Here is a 17,513-nt window from a genome sequence, read left to right as displayed (position 1 = left end):
AGAAATTTTCTGTCCATATTGAAAAAATGATTATGTTAGAATTGATCGAATCCAGACAGAACCCTAAGAATAATTTATTTTGAATAAATTAATTTACTTTCAAACAGATAGACAGATACATTTATTCATCAACAATGCTTTCGAAGTACAGTTTCGTTTTCCTGAGATCCCGTATAAGTTTTCAGCGTCCACTGCCGTCTTAGAGTTGGTGTTTTTGCGAAAATACTCGCAAAAATGATTTTGTGTATGCTTTTGCGAAATGCTCGAAATTATGATTTATATGGTATACCTCAAAACTCAAAAGTACTTTCGCATCATTTACCGTTCATCGATTCATAACCAGTTTAAACCGATTCATAAAGCTTTCAAAAAGTCGCCCAAAATAACTTAAGAGTAATAATAAAATTTATTTTCGGATAAAAATTATTTATCGGTTCATATCCGATTGGGACCGTTTGTTTTTTCAGGAATTCCAAGACATTTCCAACGAGCCAAACTAACACCATTCGGTTGAGAAATATACTTTCTAGCTAGGACCTATAAAAAAAATCATTTTGGTCAATGAGAACCAAAATAATTTTTAACATTTTTCACTTTTACAGACCATTTTTAACAAAACACTGCGCAAACTACTGCAGCCGTTAGAAACCTCATCTACAATAAGCTGATCTAGGCTTATCATTAGTTTTAAAATCTTTGTAGAGAAAGAATTTTATTTTCTGTGCAATTAATGCCCAACGCACAATGACTTTTGTTTAGTAAACATGTTTTTGATCTTTCAGTGAGAGTGAAAGAGATCTAAATCTAGTCATCTCGCTCACTCTCCCAGGCAATTTCGAAAAGATGTTTACAAAACAAAATTTATTGTGCGTTAGGCATAATGTACAAGGTGGTCAGTCTAAATATTGACATTTTTTTCTGAAAATTTCCAAACAATACATAAAACGAAAACAATTAAAAGACATAGCTTTACTGATGGACATGTCAGAAATTCAACATTTTATTATCGTGAAATTTAATTATTTGCGATAATTTCATCAATCCATGGACAAAATTCAGGAATATAGGTGTAAATTTGAGGTGAATTACCACATCCTGAACCTAAAATGGCAGAACCAATTCCAACAAGTGTAGGTACACCATTCATCATGACTGTAGCAGGAGCACCGCTATCTCCAATGCACATAGCGGGTGCACTACGACCTGAATTTCCTCTAGAGCAAAAGATTGGTGATGTTGGTAACTGATATCCGTTCGATGAAATTTCACAAGCTATATCGCTAATTATCGGAATCTGAGCTGTATTTCCTTCCTGTAATATTTCAGGAAGTGTACCATCATCTGAAGTAGCTCCAAATCCAGCAATAGTAATGAATTGGCCAACGAGACTTTCTTTAGAAGTATCTTCTGCTGCTAATGCAACTGGTCTGACATACTCATCATTGGGTACGGATGATGGTAAACTGAGAAGAGCTATATCGTTGTCCATTGTATCACTATCGAAACCCGGATGAAGAAAAACACTCGAAGAGGTCAATATATATTCTACTCTTGGTGCACCTGACACAATAGAGCCCATCTCGAGTAAGAATACAACTGAATCAGCAATTTGAGAATCTTCAACACAAAAACCAGATGTAAGGACCCATTTAGGATGAATAATGGCTCCGCCACATCGTGCAAAAATTAAGAAAGGATTGAATTCAATAATGCCAACAAAGTATGGAAATTCTTTCTCATCAGCAGGCTTTCCATTGATGATTTTTGGATGAGAAAAATTTCCAGTATACTCTCTTTGATAATCCAACAGGGATTTAGGGTTCTATATAAATAATTAAAAACGAATTTTATATATAATTTGATTTCTCCATGAGATATAATATCCTACTTACCGATGACGTTACCGACTTAGCCAAAACCAAAGCAATTGCTACGACAAGGAAAAACTTTATGAACTCCATGATACTACTTTTGGTACTAACTTGCGAAGTGATTCTAAGTTCTTTTATATACACAAAATGCTTCTCCGAATTACCAGGAAGCCATAATTCTTGAGAAGATTAAATAGCTTTAGAATAGATTGACGAATTCTTTGAAAATTTGCGGTTGAACTTAAAATTTGCACTATAAATTTGATAAAATTTGATGATTTAAAAGGCGAACAGGAAGTTTATTCTAAATTTACTTTACTATTCTATAAAAAGAACACCTCTTTGATAACGATAATAAAGCGAATAATAAACTATGTTTTCATATCTCAAGTACAGAGTGCAATAACCACTATTTGGTAACTACCCCTTCTCCCACTGGCTAAATTGTTAATTTTCTATATAAAAGTGACACGAAGTAATTGCAAAATTTCACAGTATTATCACACTATAAAGAAAGAAATGTAAAGGAGTTAGGGTAAGTGTGCCAAATTTCGGCATAGTTGCATGCAAGCGTCAAAGTCAAACCTCACCTTTATCGGTTGGCAAACGATTTGAAGTATTTCATAATTCAATTTAAGATATCTTCGAAGAAAATATACACGTGAGAATAAATTGGATTTAGGATAAGCATTTAATTAAACAGTATATAAACTTAAAATCAACTCGTGGGAGAAGGTTTTGCAGCTGAGTAAAAGTTGATTTTTTCTAAGTTTGAAATGTAATATATGAAATACAAATTGATTTTTTTTATTCTTTCTTCTGAAAGAGTGTTGCTTGGAACCTTGTAAAGAGTTTACCGTCTTTATTTACTCTAAAATCATTCTTTATACATTTTAAAATGAATAAAAATATAGACATAGCTTTGGTGCCCTATTTCGGCCACCTTCATTCTCATAGTTCTCTTGCTCTTCGGGAATTCTTCCAATATCTTTTTCACGTCATCTCGTTTGTCGAAGCTACATTTTTTGTTATTCTTTTGCATTCTATAATCTCTAGAGTACGTAAAATCTAAAAGTTCATGGAAATTCGAGGAACAAAAAAGGTGGCCGAAATTGCAAGCTGGCCGGAATTTGGCACACTTACCCTATGTGCTCCGTCATTGATTTTTTTTAGAGAAATCAACCTAAATCCTTTTCATCAAAAGTTCCGTAAACTTTTCACAATATTTCCAATTAAATCAATAATTTGTTTTGATAAAACTGTATTCCCTGAAAAATTGAACTCAAAATTTTGAGTTTAACTGGTATTTTTCCTTTTGTGAAAATGTTGTTAAAATTTGAATATTTAAAAAAAACAAGCGCAAAAGTGGAAGCTCGCCTTTTCAGGGAATGTAGTACTCAATGTTACTGATCAACGGTAAAAAAATGAAAATTTTTGAGAATGGAGTTTTAGAGAAAAAATAATTTTTAAATTTTTTCAAAAAAAAATTAAAAGACGGTTACAAAAAAAACTTGAGCAGATAATACGAAAACTAGTATATAGTTTTAAAAAGTATAAAATTATCTTTCAAATAAAAAAAAAAGAGTAAGAAAAAATCTCAACCCGTTCGCGAGATAGAGCATTTTGAAATATTTGCCAAAAATCTCAATTAACGAATGAAGCGCGAGACGCCATCTTTGACGCCATGTGTCTCCGCCCAGGAATTTTTTTTTGGGCGAAAAAAATAGGGGTAGGGGAAGTGCTCATAATTTTGGACAGTCTGCTTATAAGCATCGAAGTTCCAAGTTTGAAGTGCGATATTTTCTATACTAATTGACATTTCTTGTTACTCTCTTTTCAGAAGGGTTGTTTAGAAACTTAGCAAGCTATTTATCGTCTTATTTTTATTAAAATTAGTTTTAATACGTTTAAAAATGAATTGATATATAGAGGTGAATTTGACTCTTATTTTGGACAACTTGGTTATTAATTTTTACAACTAGTCTGTAAATTTGGACAGCTAATCCGCCTCAACAGGATGCCCATTGTTCTTCATTTCATGAACCAATCTTACCAAGTCCTCTTCCTGTTCATGTAAGGGAAACGTAGAATGTCACAGAAGCCCGGAAACTTTCCATATCATTCATTAAAGTGAGTTGACTTCGATACTCCAAGTACGTGCGGATTCGCTCATTCCCTGACCTTTCCGGGAGCCTTTCAAGGCATTTCTCGCTACATCTCTTTCGTAGAGATGATGCTCCTTTGTTTCTCCAGGCATTTGTCCAACCTAGTCATCACAAAAGCTAAAACTTCACGAAATTTCGTGAGAAAAACACCTGTCCAAAATAAGAATCATCACCTCACTGGTGAATGTCTTAAAAAATTTCCCATTTTTCACACGAAAAATATAATTCACAAGGCAAATCTCACTTCAGGTCAAATGTACAAATCATCAGTAACGTGAATCAACACAATATTCAATGAATATTCAATAATATCACTCAAAAACAGCGAACAAACTTTGTTAGTACTTCACCAAAACTAAAGTAAACTAAAGTGAAGTAAGCCACGAAGTTCTGTCATATTTCTCGTAAGCAATTGCTCACACTGAATTTTCAACAAAGCAATTTCAACTCAAATCATATTCAAAATTTAACGTATTTAGTGTTAAAATCTTCCAAAAAGAACAAATATTTAGATAGAATTCATTATTCATCAAATATTGGAATAAAAATCCATCATTTTAATCAATTTATTTTTAGTGTCCAATGTTATCCTCAAAGTGTCCAAAATAAGAAACTGGACAAAATTATGAGCATTTCCTTTATATTATTTTATCGTGTACTTTAAGATATGTAAAATTCAAAAACAAAACAAAAAAACAAGACCATGAAGGGTACCCCTATGGTTGTCTTGAGATGGATTGGCCCTAATATTATCGTAATTTTATTAATTTTCTTCAATATTATTGCTAAAATTCTTTTTCTATCATGATTCTAAATGAAACAAAGAATAATTCTATTGATTTGGAATGGGGGAAAAAATATTTCATCAGTCCAAAAACAAGCGTTACACTGAGAAAAAACGGGGGTGCAATTAACTTTTTTCCTCATAACTTTAACACTTTTTAGATGTAAAAATAAATCAACATTTTTTAATGTTAATTTTACACCTTTTTAAGGGTAAAAATAACATGAAAAAAGGGTAACTTTAACCCCTGATACACCTAAAAAGCATAATATTTACACCGATTTCGGATCAATACTGCATGGTAAAATTAACATTTCCGGAATGTTATTTTAACTTTTTCGGATTTCTCTCAGTCAGTGTAAAGTCGCACTCTATGAAAAGCATCGGGATTACCTCTCTTTACTATAGCAAATTTAAAATTGCATTGTTTAATTATTCAGCTTGTTATTTTATTTTTTATGCTTCTTTTTGCACGTTGATGTCAAAGAGTAGTCTAATGAAAGTATTGCATAGACAAAAAATGTAAGTAATATAACTTCCCAAACCTAAAGACATAATATAAAACTTGGAATATTATGGATAGCACGGTATTCTGGACAAAACAATTCGGAAGTTCGAAGCTTTGTAACCTATAGTAATAATAAAATCATACAATTCTAGAGTTACATTTATAAAATCTCAGCTAATAGGGGAAGGTAAGGCTACACTGATATACGATTTTTTCGCAAATTTCTAAAGAACACTGGGCTTTAACAGTAATTTAGTTCTATAAAACAATTATGGAACTAAGTAAAATAATTGTAAGACCCAACGTCCTTTAAAAGTATGCGAGAAAAATCGAATATCAATGTAGCCCCACCTCCCCCTATAGTGCAATAAATTTCTATCATAAAAATTTTGAATAGAATGGCATTGAACTGATGACTTAAAGCACTATGCAAAGTATCTTTTAATTCACCACACACTGATTTGTATGAAAATACTTCAAAATTTAGCCTCTATTGAAAGTGTTTGTTTTCATTGACTTCTTAATTTTCAGAGCTTCCAAATTCAATTCCGGAAGTTTTATTTCGACATCCGCTGAACTCATCATTTTGTAAACAAATACAAAACAATCAAATTAAAAATTTCCCTCACAAACTAAACAATTTTACAAATTTTCACCATTCCTCTCTCTCATTTTCCCGATTGAGAACTTTTCCTGATGATTTGTGTAAACTTTTTTCTTTTTAGAACATACCTCCCTACACCCCATTAAAGACAGACTGTAACGTTGTACTGACAGACTGTTGTACATGAACAAATGCCTCTAATCTCTGTATTTACGAGTAATGTTTCAAATTGAATATCTCCGACAATTCAACATTTTCCCAGACAGAAAAGTAAGTGTGAGAGTGAGAAAGAGAGCAAAAGAAATGAAGATTGTAACAATGAAGGTGAAGGCTAAAAAAAAATACTTCATGAAAATTATGCAATATCATTGTTTTTTGCATCACAATTCATTTATGTGTATTTATTTTTCACTCAAAACACCTTAACATTTTGCCGGTGAACATAAAATTACAACATTAAATATTTTTAATAAATTTTCTCATGGCAAACCCCTTAACTTTATTGAATATTACAATATAGAAATCATTTTCTTTGCCAAAATCTAATAATAAAATCTCTTTTATTTTTTTATCTAATATCATCGTGTGAGATTCACAATTTCATTCAGATTATTTTTAAGACTTTTCCCCCAAAGAAAGATAGCCTTGACTGTCGACTGAATCAATTTATAACATCTAGAAAAAAATCCTTCTGAAACCAATATTTATGGGTTTTACTCGTTTTACTGCATAGAAATCAAATGATGAGCTTAAAGGGAAGAAAAACAACAAAAAGTATATTCGTAAAATTACATAAAATCTCCTGTAAATCTAGAGAAAATCCTCTTCACTGAATCTATAGCAAAAAGAGAAAAGTGCCCCCCGAAGAGCCCCAAGAAAACAACAAAGAGCTCAAACAGGCACGAAAGACTCCGTGTATGTTGAGAACAAATAGAGAGTGGATTTTCAACTGCTTATGGACGTGACATCATCACAAAAGTGATTAAATTGTGGAGTCAGCATTTATATCATCATTAACCGTCACACTTTTGAGGTTCTTAATTTATAGAAGAAAATTTTAAGACGTGAAAAATAACAATATTTATAAACACCAAGAGACCAGCTGAAATTTTCAAATTTCACAGCGATATGTTAGTGGTAACTCTTTAGTGCCAGTACCCTACTTAATGCCACCTCGAATAAATTGATATTTCTTCTCGATATTGCGACATTTGGGCAATAAAATATAAAATACTGCTAAAATGGATAAAATAGTTTATAATAAGACAATTCTCTAATCCTTCAATATCGATAAAAATATCAATTTATTTAGGATGGCAGTATTTAGGTATTTTGGCATTGAGAAGTATCTCTACCCTATTTTGTGTTTCTAGAAATTCCCAGGAAATCCAGGTGCAAATATAACTTCCCCTCTCAATTTGTCGCTTGAAAGTTCGAACCCATATTTTTTTTATCATTAAACCACCTCAAGTTAAAACTCGTCCATTGATACAAGAGAAACTAATGTTCATTTTATGACAAAGTTCTCAGTTCTTTTTTTTTCTTCCTCTGCAGCCCTCTATATATCAATTATTTCACCTCTCTCCCTGGATGCTTCACAATTTCTCACACATATACTCAGAATCAGACTCAGTTATTGGAACATTTTAAAACCAACAGTTGAGAAAAAGATATAAAGTTCTCTCCATAGTGAAGAAGAAAAAAAAATCCGCAAAATGTGAATGACTCATGCAACTCATGAGCAGTGAAACACAACAAGAAAACTTTTATATATATATATATACCTCAAACGGCACCAACAAAAGATCTTGAGGAATTTAGCACAAGAACACTGAAGTCTCTCTAAGTTACCCCTGGCAAGTATAAAATCATCCACAGAGGAAATACCAAAGAGTCTGGAGTCTCCAATAAGAAGAAATATTAAATTTTAACCGCATTAAGAACATTAATGGTAATAAATTAAGTTTAATATTAGTAAACCAGTCGGTCAAAATATTTTAAATAATTTTATTTCAAAATTATATCAAATTTCAGTGATAAGCTTAAAGAAATAGTTTAAGTCAATTTATTAAATAATCATCTTTTCATATTTTGGAACTAATTCCCTACAAATTCCCATACGATTATGGATAAAAGAAAAAAAAATCTATCCAAGGGATCCAAGGGAATCCCTACGAAACACACGTGTTAACAGTCACTGAATCTATATATTCTTTAAATTAATTCATTATAAAATCGATAAAATCCATGTATTTATATAGAGTAACTGTCTGAGAAAAGAATTCATCTCCCATAATTCAAATTACGACAGAGAATGAAGAAAAATATTATCAAAATCGACGCGATGTCAAAGTTTCTGTGCGTCAATTTAAGCAAAAACTGTCTGTATAACTTTTCGCGAAGCGAAAACAGAGCAACAAATTCTATTTTTCTACCACTGTTTGTAGGGGGAACTGGGGCAGTAGTAATCTGGGGTAGTTGTAAACACTGTGATTTTTTTCATTAATTTTAAGACTCCAGAGGATAAAACCCATAAGCATTCATAGATACCATGGGGATGTATGTCCACAGATAAATTGGTCAATAAAATCCTAATATACTTTAAAAATAAAAATCATTTTCCTGAAAATGTTGATATTTCGATTATTTTGATCATTTGGATTTCCACCTGGAAATTAAAAATTGTGTAAAATAATCGAAATGTAGCAATACCAGTTCTTTCCTACATCTTTTAGGATTATATTTATGGATTTACTAGACAAATTGAGATTCTCATTATTTCAAAAGAATTAATAATTGGTCAGAAAACAGCATTTGGGGTAGATGTAACCAGGCAATTTCAATTTCACAAAATGAGTAGGTAAAAGAGCGGGAAATTGACCTTCATGCGAAATATCTATAATTCATAGATTACGAAAAACATTGGTGGCGCTGTGTTCAATAAAAAGTCACATGATGTCAAAATATGGGGAAAATCCATTGAAAAATGTCTTTGATATGCATGCTTTTAGTTTTTTTGCTATTTTAATTATTCTTTGTAAAAAGTGTCGTGATTTTTTGAAAAATATACAGTCTTTATATATCTCTTAAGTAATTAAAATAATCGAGAGTGGTGCAAAGTTAATTTCAAGGGTGGGAAAAAAGGTGTTTACTTCCTCCCCAGAAAGTGGTTACTTCTACCCCAGGTATTTTGTGAAAAGAGAAAAATGCACAGGGACACAAATTTTATTTTTATGGAAAACTCAATTGTTTTCCAGCATCCGCATTACCCTCGACGAATTGCCTATACCCAGGGGTAAAACATGAGCTAAGAAATATTTTCCAAAAAATCACGGTGTCCTTGGAAAATCACCTCAAATTCGCATGTATCGAAAATGATTACATGTGCCCCAGTCTCCCCTATATTTTTCCCACGCCATTGAAGAACGAAGATAACTAAAAATCTTTTCCCGGCAGCAATTCGGATATCAATTGCTCAGAAATAAATTATCTAGTTTGTGATTAGTCTGCAATATATGATTGAGAGAATTTGAGAATTTTAAAAAAATTGCATTGAATTGAATTGAGTTAAAAATAATTTGTTTCTTAAATTAAAATCATCTTAGAATCTAAAAAAGAACTATAATTTCCGTATTTTCAAAAATGCAAAAAACATTTGAAATTTTGGGAAGTTAATATTTTTCAAATTTTAACAATTACAGTTTTTTGACGAACCAATCTATTAGGGGGAGGCTTTGAACTTTCGCACACAAAAATGATGTTCAAGTTCAGTGATTTTTTCTGACTACCATGCAAACCGTATGGATTCTCCAACTATGCCAAAAAAATGTCTTACTTATAAGGTTCATAATCCCACCAAACAAAATCCCAGGAAATCCTTAGATTTTCCTCCAGAGGAAAATGAAAATTTAATGGCGATTTGTCCGATAGATGAATCAAGTTTCTATTATCGCACACGATTCACGCCATCATTGAACACCCCATTTTCACCGTAAATTTTGCACCGGACACTAAAAGTTGCACATCATTGTTTAAAGGGAACTCTAATCTACTTGATTAAATCATTTTTATAATGAATAAAACATTTTAATATCACTTTTTTGGAACTTTTCTGAGAGATGTTTTATTGACATTAAAAACCATTTTTTTGCTTGATTCTACGAGAATTTCACTCCGGAAACGGTTAAATCTGATGAATACTTTCTTGAAAAGTCCAAATATCACCAAATTTACACGAATCAATAAGTTTTTAAAGCTAAAAATTGACTAAAACTCAGCAAGCGAGAAGACCACACAAGATTCCACCATTCCTCCACGGAGCCGGATATGCACAAAAACGTTTGAATGCGCATCATTGAAGATTTCTCTGTTCCTGCAGCTGCAGGAATCGGGATTTAGCACAGATATTGAGCTTCAGCAGGTGAACAAGCTAAAATTTTCACAAAACATCTTCTTACGGACAATTTCTTTTCTTTGTCATGCAAAACAACACAATAGTGAGGTTATGTCAAAGATTGTCAAAAAGCAGTTGTAAACTGTATGAGCTTATTGCAGATGTGATTCTTTCATTGCACATTCAGTTTGTGCAAGCTTGAAAAATATTTTTATATCAAAGAAATCCAAAATTGCTTAATAATTACTCAACTGCAACCTATTTGAGTCAAATTACTTCTTGTTTATCAACTTTACGATTTTTAAGTTTTCCTTTTTAGTGGTGGATCAAATCGGTAGATTACAATAGATGTGAATATGAGGGATCGCATCTAAAATGAAGTTTCTTGGAAAATGTGAGAGAAGCCATGTCTTCTATGTGCGATCGATGAATCTGAGTCAAGTTTGTGAATTTTGTTCCACCCACAAAAAGTGCCTGTTCAGCCTAAAAGATTTTTACTTAAATCTGATTCCTAATAACCCTTCTACCCTCTGTGATAGTAGTTTTTCAGAAAAGTGATATTAATTCTGCACAATCGTATGAAATATTGCACAGCAAAATTACAGTTTTGGACCTGTTTTTAATTTTTGTTTCCTAAAACTAGGGGAAAAGGATTAGACTCCCAATTTTTTCAGGAAAGGTGTGATTTAAGACTAGCTACTAAAATATATAGCCATCAGTGAAAGTTATAAAGTAATACCGGAGAAATTCGAAGTGTCCGATGGTAGCGTATGTGCGAAACATCAAAGCCTCCCCCTATCTATTTCAATAGTTAACAAGTTTTAAAGAAAAAAATACTTTGAAGATTTCTGAAGATCTTGCAACATTTCGCAAAAATTTCACTTTAAAAAATTTTAACGATGTAAAGACTGTTGTAGTTGCATTCATTTCTTTCTTATGTTTTTCGAAAATATATATTTTTTTAGGGTAATTTAAAAAATGTATTTTGAAACTGTTTTTTGTTGATAAGTTACCTAATGAAATAGTGTTAATATTTTTTTACCTACAGTAACTTTATATTTCCTTATATTTATTTTTTTCTCCTACATGCTTTCATATTTTTATTTTAACATAACCTACTTCTCTAGTTTTCTAAAGGACACAAACCCTCCCAATCCCAAAGGACGTTAACAGCTATTTATCTACGCAACTCCTCTTTAAAAATCGAACACCACATGCCCGTGCTTATCTGAGTCCTTCTCTTTTTTATAGTTTGTTTTTATTTGGGAGAGTAACGTAAAAACCTAAACAGAAATGTACATAAATTAAGTTGGTCAATATTGATATTTTCGGTAAAAAATATATTTCCTAATACAAACAATCTTCTAAATTTTAATATTACCGTAAGTGCAGGTGACTTTCACACCCCCCCCCCCCTGTTCGGAAGCTTTTCTTTATGTCTAGAACTTAAGGATGGTATATTTACCGATCAGACATGGTAGACCGGTAGATCGGAACAAAGTCACCCGCACTTACGGTATATGCATATTCCTTTTGCTTGAATCCCATAAAACTTTTGGCATTACACAAATACTAAACAGTAAAAAGTTAAATTAGGTCAGCAAAGAATCAATTTTAATCAGTAGGGTTAGATGGAGTAATTTGGAATCACATCTATTTCGGAATTTTGAGATTCTCTCACTGTTTCAGATGGAAAAAAAAGAAAATCACGAAGAAGTACAATACTTTATACTCAAAAGTATTTCTTCGTTGTATTTCCCTTTTGCCATCTAAAATAGACAAAGTTAGTTTCCAATTAGACATGATTCCAAATTACTCCATCTTACCCTAATCTTCGAATTTTAAAACAGTTAAGTATTCATGCAATTTTGGGGAATTTTTTTTTTACTGCTCGAATTTTAGAGAGAGAACAGTAACGCATCCAACCCCTGGGACCACTTTTCTTTTTCTCAACGTATTTTCACGTTTTAGACTATCGTTACCACGTCTAGCGCCCAAACGGTTAGCGATAGAGGCATAGGACATTCAAAGGACCCCACAATAATTTGGCCCTAGGTTCATTAACATGCTCCTCATTTCCCCTCCCCCCCTACTCCTCCAAAATGATGTTCGTTTCCTTTTTATTTTTGGATATATTTTAATGATTACCCTGGCGGACATTCCTAATAACGGTTAATCAAGGTCAAGGATTAAAAAGGCTCTAAAGAGCGTATTTCTCAATCGTCTGGTATCATATTTGAGCGCATTGGAAAGGTCTTGGAATTCTTGACAATCATAAACCAATTCCCATTGTTTATGAACCGGTGATAAGCCTATTCATAACTGATAACTAATTTTTATTCGAAACTCAATAAAATTACTCCAGTCCTAAGATATTTTGGGCAATGTTTTGAATAATTTATAAATTGGTTTAAATCGGTTGTGAACCGGTAATGAACTGGTCAAGAATCGAAAAGTAATTTTTGTCGGAAAATCAATTTTATTACTATTTAAAACAATTTTGTACGATCTTTTGAGTGCTTTATGAATCGGTTCAAAACGGTTGAGAACCGGTAAACGGCATTTATGTCACGAGTTCGAGTACTTTGCAAAGTCTGAGACGCTTTGCCACCCCTTTTTCATTACTATAGGCTTTAGGATTTAGTTTTCTTCTGATTAAAATTAAAGTTTTTATGGCTCCGGCACACCTTTTAGATCAGGAAAATTTCATGAAATTGAAATTCGGATCCCTTTCTTTCTCGCATGTTTGGCATATGTCTATCTCATTCTCTCGCACTCTTCTTCTTCTCTTAAGCATCACTCCAAATTCAATTTAGCTCAATCGAATTTGGTATGCGAAAGAATGAGATAGTCATATGCAAAATATGTGAGAAAGAAAGGGTTTCGAATTTCGACTTCATGAAATTTTCCTGATCTAAAAGGTGTGCCCGAGCCATTACTGAGCAAATTGAACTTTACTGCTCGAACTCAGGTTTAAAAATTTAAACCCTTTAGAAGTTACAAAAAATAGAGAAATTCAAGTCACTTTGAGCAAACCGAGTGGAAAGACAGAGAAATGTACAAAATTTCCTAGATAAAAATATAGTCAATATATAATTATTTAAGTGAATATAATTTATAACCTTCTGGACCGACTGGTTTAATAACTTTGTCTATTATGTAACGTTTTGAAAATTAAAAAAAAAAACTTTCACGCTCATACATAAATCTATAATAATCTTTCCCTCGAGTATCAATAAAGATAACTCATTCAGTCATAAAACGTTCAAATATAATATTTTTTTAATTTAAATATTAATCCCACAAGTGCAATGAGTAAAAATATTAACCATTGCATTAGATTAGAAAAATAAATAAATAAATAAAATAACGTTTTCACAACTATCTCGAAATGCCTCACGGCATTATGAATGCAAATTCAGTTGAACATCTCTCATTGATACCAATTTATAGCAATTAACCAATTGACACTTTTTAAATTCACACTCTTCCCGTTTCATCTCAATCTTCCTCTGGGCATTCTTTTGCAGCTCTTCTAGCCACCAAAAATAGCCACAAAAACACATCAGAGCAATTGAACCCTCAGTCACAGTAAAATGATAAGGAATTAGTAATTTTATTAACTCCTAAACTTATCGCAACATGTGAAGAGAAAGTTTTTATGTTTTGTGTGAGTCTTTTTTTTGTCTCTGGCTTATACTTTGCAATCAATCACACATATTTAACTTAGCCAGGTGAGAAAGTTGCTTTAGTTGGTCGAATTTGAGGAGTAATAATCGAAATTACCTCTTTAAAAAAAAACACTGTAAGTACAATAAAGTAATTTTTTCGTGCAGATCAAATTGTATACTCATTAATTTCTCATTGAGTTTCAAATTGAAAGAAATATTTGATGGCTTAGGTCAGCAAACCAACGAAAAAGAAGAAAACCTTGTAAAAAATTCTGTTAAAACGAAAATATATAGATTTCACAGGAATTCGTATCAGCTATCACTGTACTTTTTTTTTGGGGGGAAAGACTTCAAATAAACACACACCTCAGTTTATTTCCCAGAAAAAAATAGCAAAAAAGTAACTTCAACATTAATATGAAATCATTTTCAATTCTCTGAATAAACTGCAGTTTCCGTAAATCCATTGAGGATTACAACCTCTCTTTTCATCTTTTTTTTTGTAACGTCCACAACATTATGAGTAACAAATTCATGATGCACACCACTCAAAAATTCTTTCCGTTCTGGCAAAATTTTCATATTGATTTTTGCGTTTAGTTGTTGCCCCATCAATTGCCACGGTGTGGATTTTTTTTTTGGGTATAGAGATAGCACGTCAATTTGACGGAAAAGCCAGCAAAAGCAAAAGAGGGAACCTTGAAGAAATGTTTGAGAAAGCCACAAGGCAGATGTTTCTTATCATCCAGTCACGACAGATCAAATAATAATGAACAAAAACACCAAACAGATGAGAATTCTATAAATATTCCATCTTCAATTAGTGCGATTGTTAATAAAAAACCCATCTTTATTAACTTTCCATGCCCTCACCCAGAGAACACAGCTGACAGTGTTTGGAGAAAAGGTGAACAAGATCACAAATAAGAATTTCCGGAAATAAATTTCACATCAATTTCCCTTCACGACAAATTGATGGGAGATGCATTGAGCATATTTTCATTATGGTGGAAGCACATTTAAATTGTAAATCCATCATTTACAAATCTTTTATTATCTCTGGAAGTACTTAAACTTAAGCATTAGAATTTCCGTTAGACGGCATCACATAAGTTAATTATCAAATTAATTTTTTTTTCTGTAATTTATTTACTGCAACTGTGCATAATTTACTTAAACAATGTATTAAAAATTGCGACTTTTGAAGAAAATACCTATACTCATTGTCTTGATCAGTTTATAACATTATAACACAGATCATTATAACAGTCTAAGATCCCCAAAAATTTTCACAACAGCTGATCATATTTTAGCTTACTTATCTGCAGAACTATCTAGAGTACTCATCTAGAGTACTTATCTAGAGTACTCAAATGGGTCAAGTGGCAGAGCACACGCTCTATGAAGCAAGTGTCTCGGGTTCGAATCCCCTTTAGGTCACCAGGAATTTTTCTGGCGTTAAAGATGTTCGAATTACATCCAGTGAGCTTCACTGCACTTAACACCACGGGCATGGGACTGACAACCTCATCCCGTACAAGAAAAAATAGTAATGCTATTAAGAAATCCCCTTGCGGGAAGGCCTTGTGCCTTCATGGTATGTCGTGCCAGCATTATTATTATATGCAGAATACGATAATTTTGAAAAGAATCGAATTTTGAATGGTGAAGAGCACCATACGCGCTCTGGTGAACAACATTAGAATTATATTTCAGAACTGATTTTTTTGAGTAATAAAGTACATTGAATTTATTAAAGACGAAAAGGGATCCTTCTTCGTCGGATAAAGATTAATTTTCAGTCTTTGCATTCAGGTATCTGGATCATTCAGTCTTTAGTTATCATAGAAAATTCGACTTATCACAGATTCATGGTGCTATTCCAATGAAAAATCAACATGTTTTTTTAGCACTTTAGCGTTTTGAAGTGCTACTACATAATCAAGTTTTTGTTTGTGTTGGTTCCTGTCACGACTATTTGGTGGTTTAGAACACGGGAATGACTGAAAAAACAGTCAAGACAGAAACCAATACATAGAGAAGTCGATAATGCAGAAACGCTTTAGAACAGTTTCAGATGTTTAAATAAATAAACCACGAAGAACTTATCTTCTTCTCAAAATTTAATACTAGATTAATATGAAAAATTACCCTACTATAAGCTTAAAAAAAGGTCAAATTTACTAAAACTTAATTAGGAAAAGCTGTTAAAAGGTGATTGTCTGTTAAAATTTGAAGTTATTTAGTTACAACGGTTACAACCAGAAATTTTGCCATGATAATACCAATGATCTCGTACAACACACCACTTCACATAAATCCAAGACACTCTCCCCTTCTAAACAAAAAAAAAGCAGAATTGTTATTTTATCTGGTCACGCTCGTGAATACCAGCTATTATTGGGAGAATTTATGCAGAAATTTATTAAAGAATTTTATGAGACTAAAAATACACATTTAAAAGTCATAAATCTAAACATTACAAGCATAAGAAGCTAGTAAACTTGTAAATATATTAAATCTTAATATTTCACAGATTTTAGAACAAAAGAAATTGCAAAATAATTTGCTGAATAATACTCCATCTAATGAGATAGAGTTCTCCGTGAATAAAGATCATATTGGTCCCTTTAATACTTTAACAGTTCGTATTTAAATTGATTTATATTCAGAAAACCTTTCCAAAATGGAAAATTGGCTAAGAAATGTGCCATTTTAAATGCTTTGATCTTGTACTTTGAGGAAACATTAAAATATTATGATCTGTGAAATAATTTCAGAGGACATTAATATACTTTAAAATATCCATAGAAATAATTCGCTCAAGCACTTCTTAAGCATATTCAAACATGAAAAATCCCTTATAGCCGTTTTGAAAATGATCTAAAACAGCATTTCAGAGGGACGGAGAGAAATGAAAGATGAAAGGTAAAGATTCCTTCAGGTAATATCGATAGTATCCGTTTATGGAGGGTTACTGAAGACTAGAAGTCAATATCTCTTACCGTTTCGTCAAAAATAAAAATATTCGAACAAAATAAATCAATGAGGCCATTTACATCGTCATATTAGGTTGAGATTTGATCAATACGAATATGGAGATTGAATTAGATTTTTAGTGGAACGACGTTTTTGTGAGGTCAGAAGCGATAAAAATATTATTCTAAAGTTCTAAATGGAATTTTTGTTTAATTTCCAGTTATAAAAGTGGAAATTCTCAACTAAATTATCGCCAAATAGGATGATGAAAATCGACGGCTCAGAATATAGAACAAATAAGTCGCAAATGATCAACTTTACAGGAGAACAATATCAAGCTGAAATTTTACATGCTGAGAGGTATAGGATTTTTCAGATTCGAAACTTTGGGAACCAATAACTTTCCGGTATAATATTCACAGGGAAAGTAGAAATACTTTTGTGAACTGCGAGAATGCCAAAAAAAGATAGCAAGTATTTTATCATACCTCTCTCTCGCGTTTCGCTCGAAAACTGACCGAATCACAGTTGGCAAGCA

At 32.1% G+C, this 17,513-nt stretch overlaps 2 protein-coding genes across 9 annotated transcripts in view; both read right to left on the bottom strand.

Moving 5' to 3' along the window:
* Window positions 1-17,513, bottom strand: part of LOC129803334 (disco-interacting protein 2) — a 146,091-nt gene that overhangs the window by 124,121 nt on the left and 4,457 nt on the right. The window lies entirely within an intron of this gene.
* On the bottom strand, window positions 969-1,973 carry LOC129803357 (trypsin-1-like). The gene is made up of 2 exons (XM_055849844.1): window positions 1,893-1,973; window positions 969-1,822 (listed from the first exon to the last, which is right to left on the bottom strand). The coding sequence occupies exons 1-2, from the start codon at window positions 1,959-1,961 to the stop codon at window positions 1,016-1,018; spliced, it is 876 nt and encodes a 291-aa protein (XP_055705819.1). The 5' UTR covers window positions 1,962-1,973; the 3' UTR covers window positions 969-1,015.

This window comes from Phlebotomus papatasi, chromosome 2 (assembly GCF_024763615.1).
Source record: "Phlebotomus papatasi isolate M1 chromosome 2, Ppap_2.1, whole genome shotgun sequence".
NCBI lineage: Eukaryota > Metazoa > Arthropoda > Insecta > Diptera > Psychodidae > Phlebotomus > Phlebotomus papatasi.
Note: the sequence above shows the minus strand (reverse complement) of the source record. Positions and strands in the feature narration are given on the sequence as shown.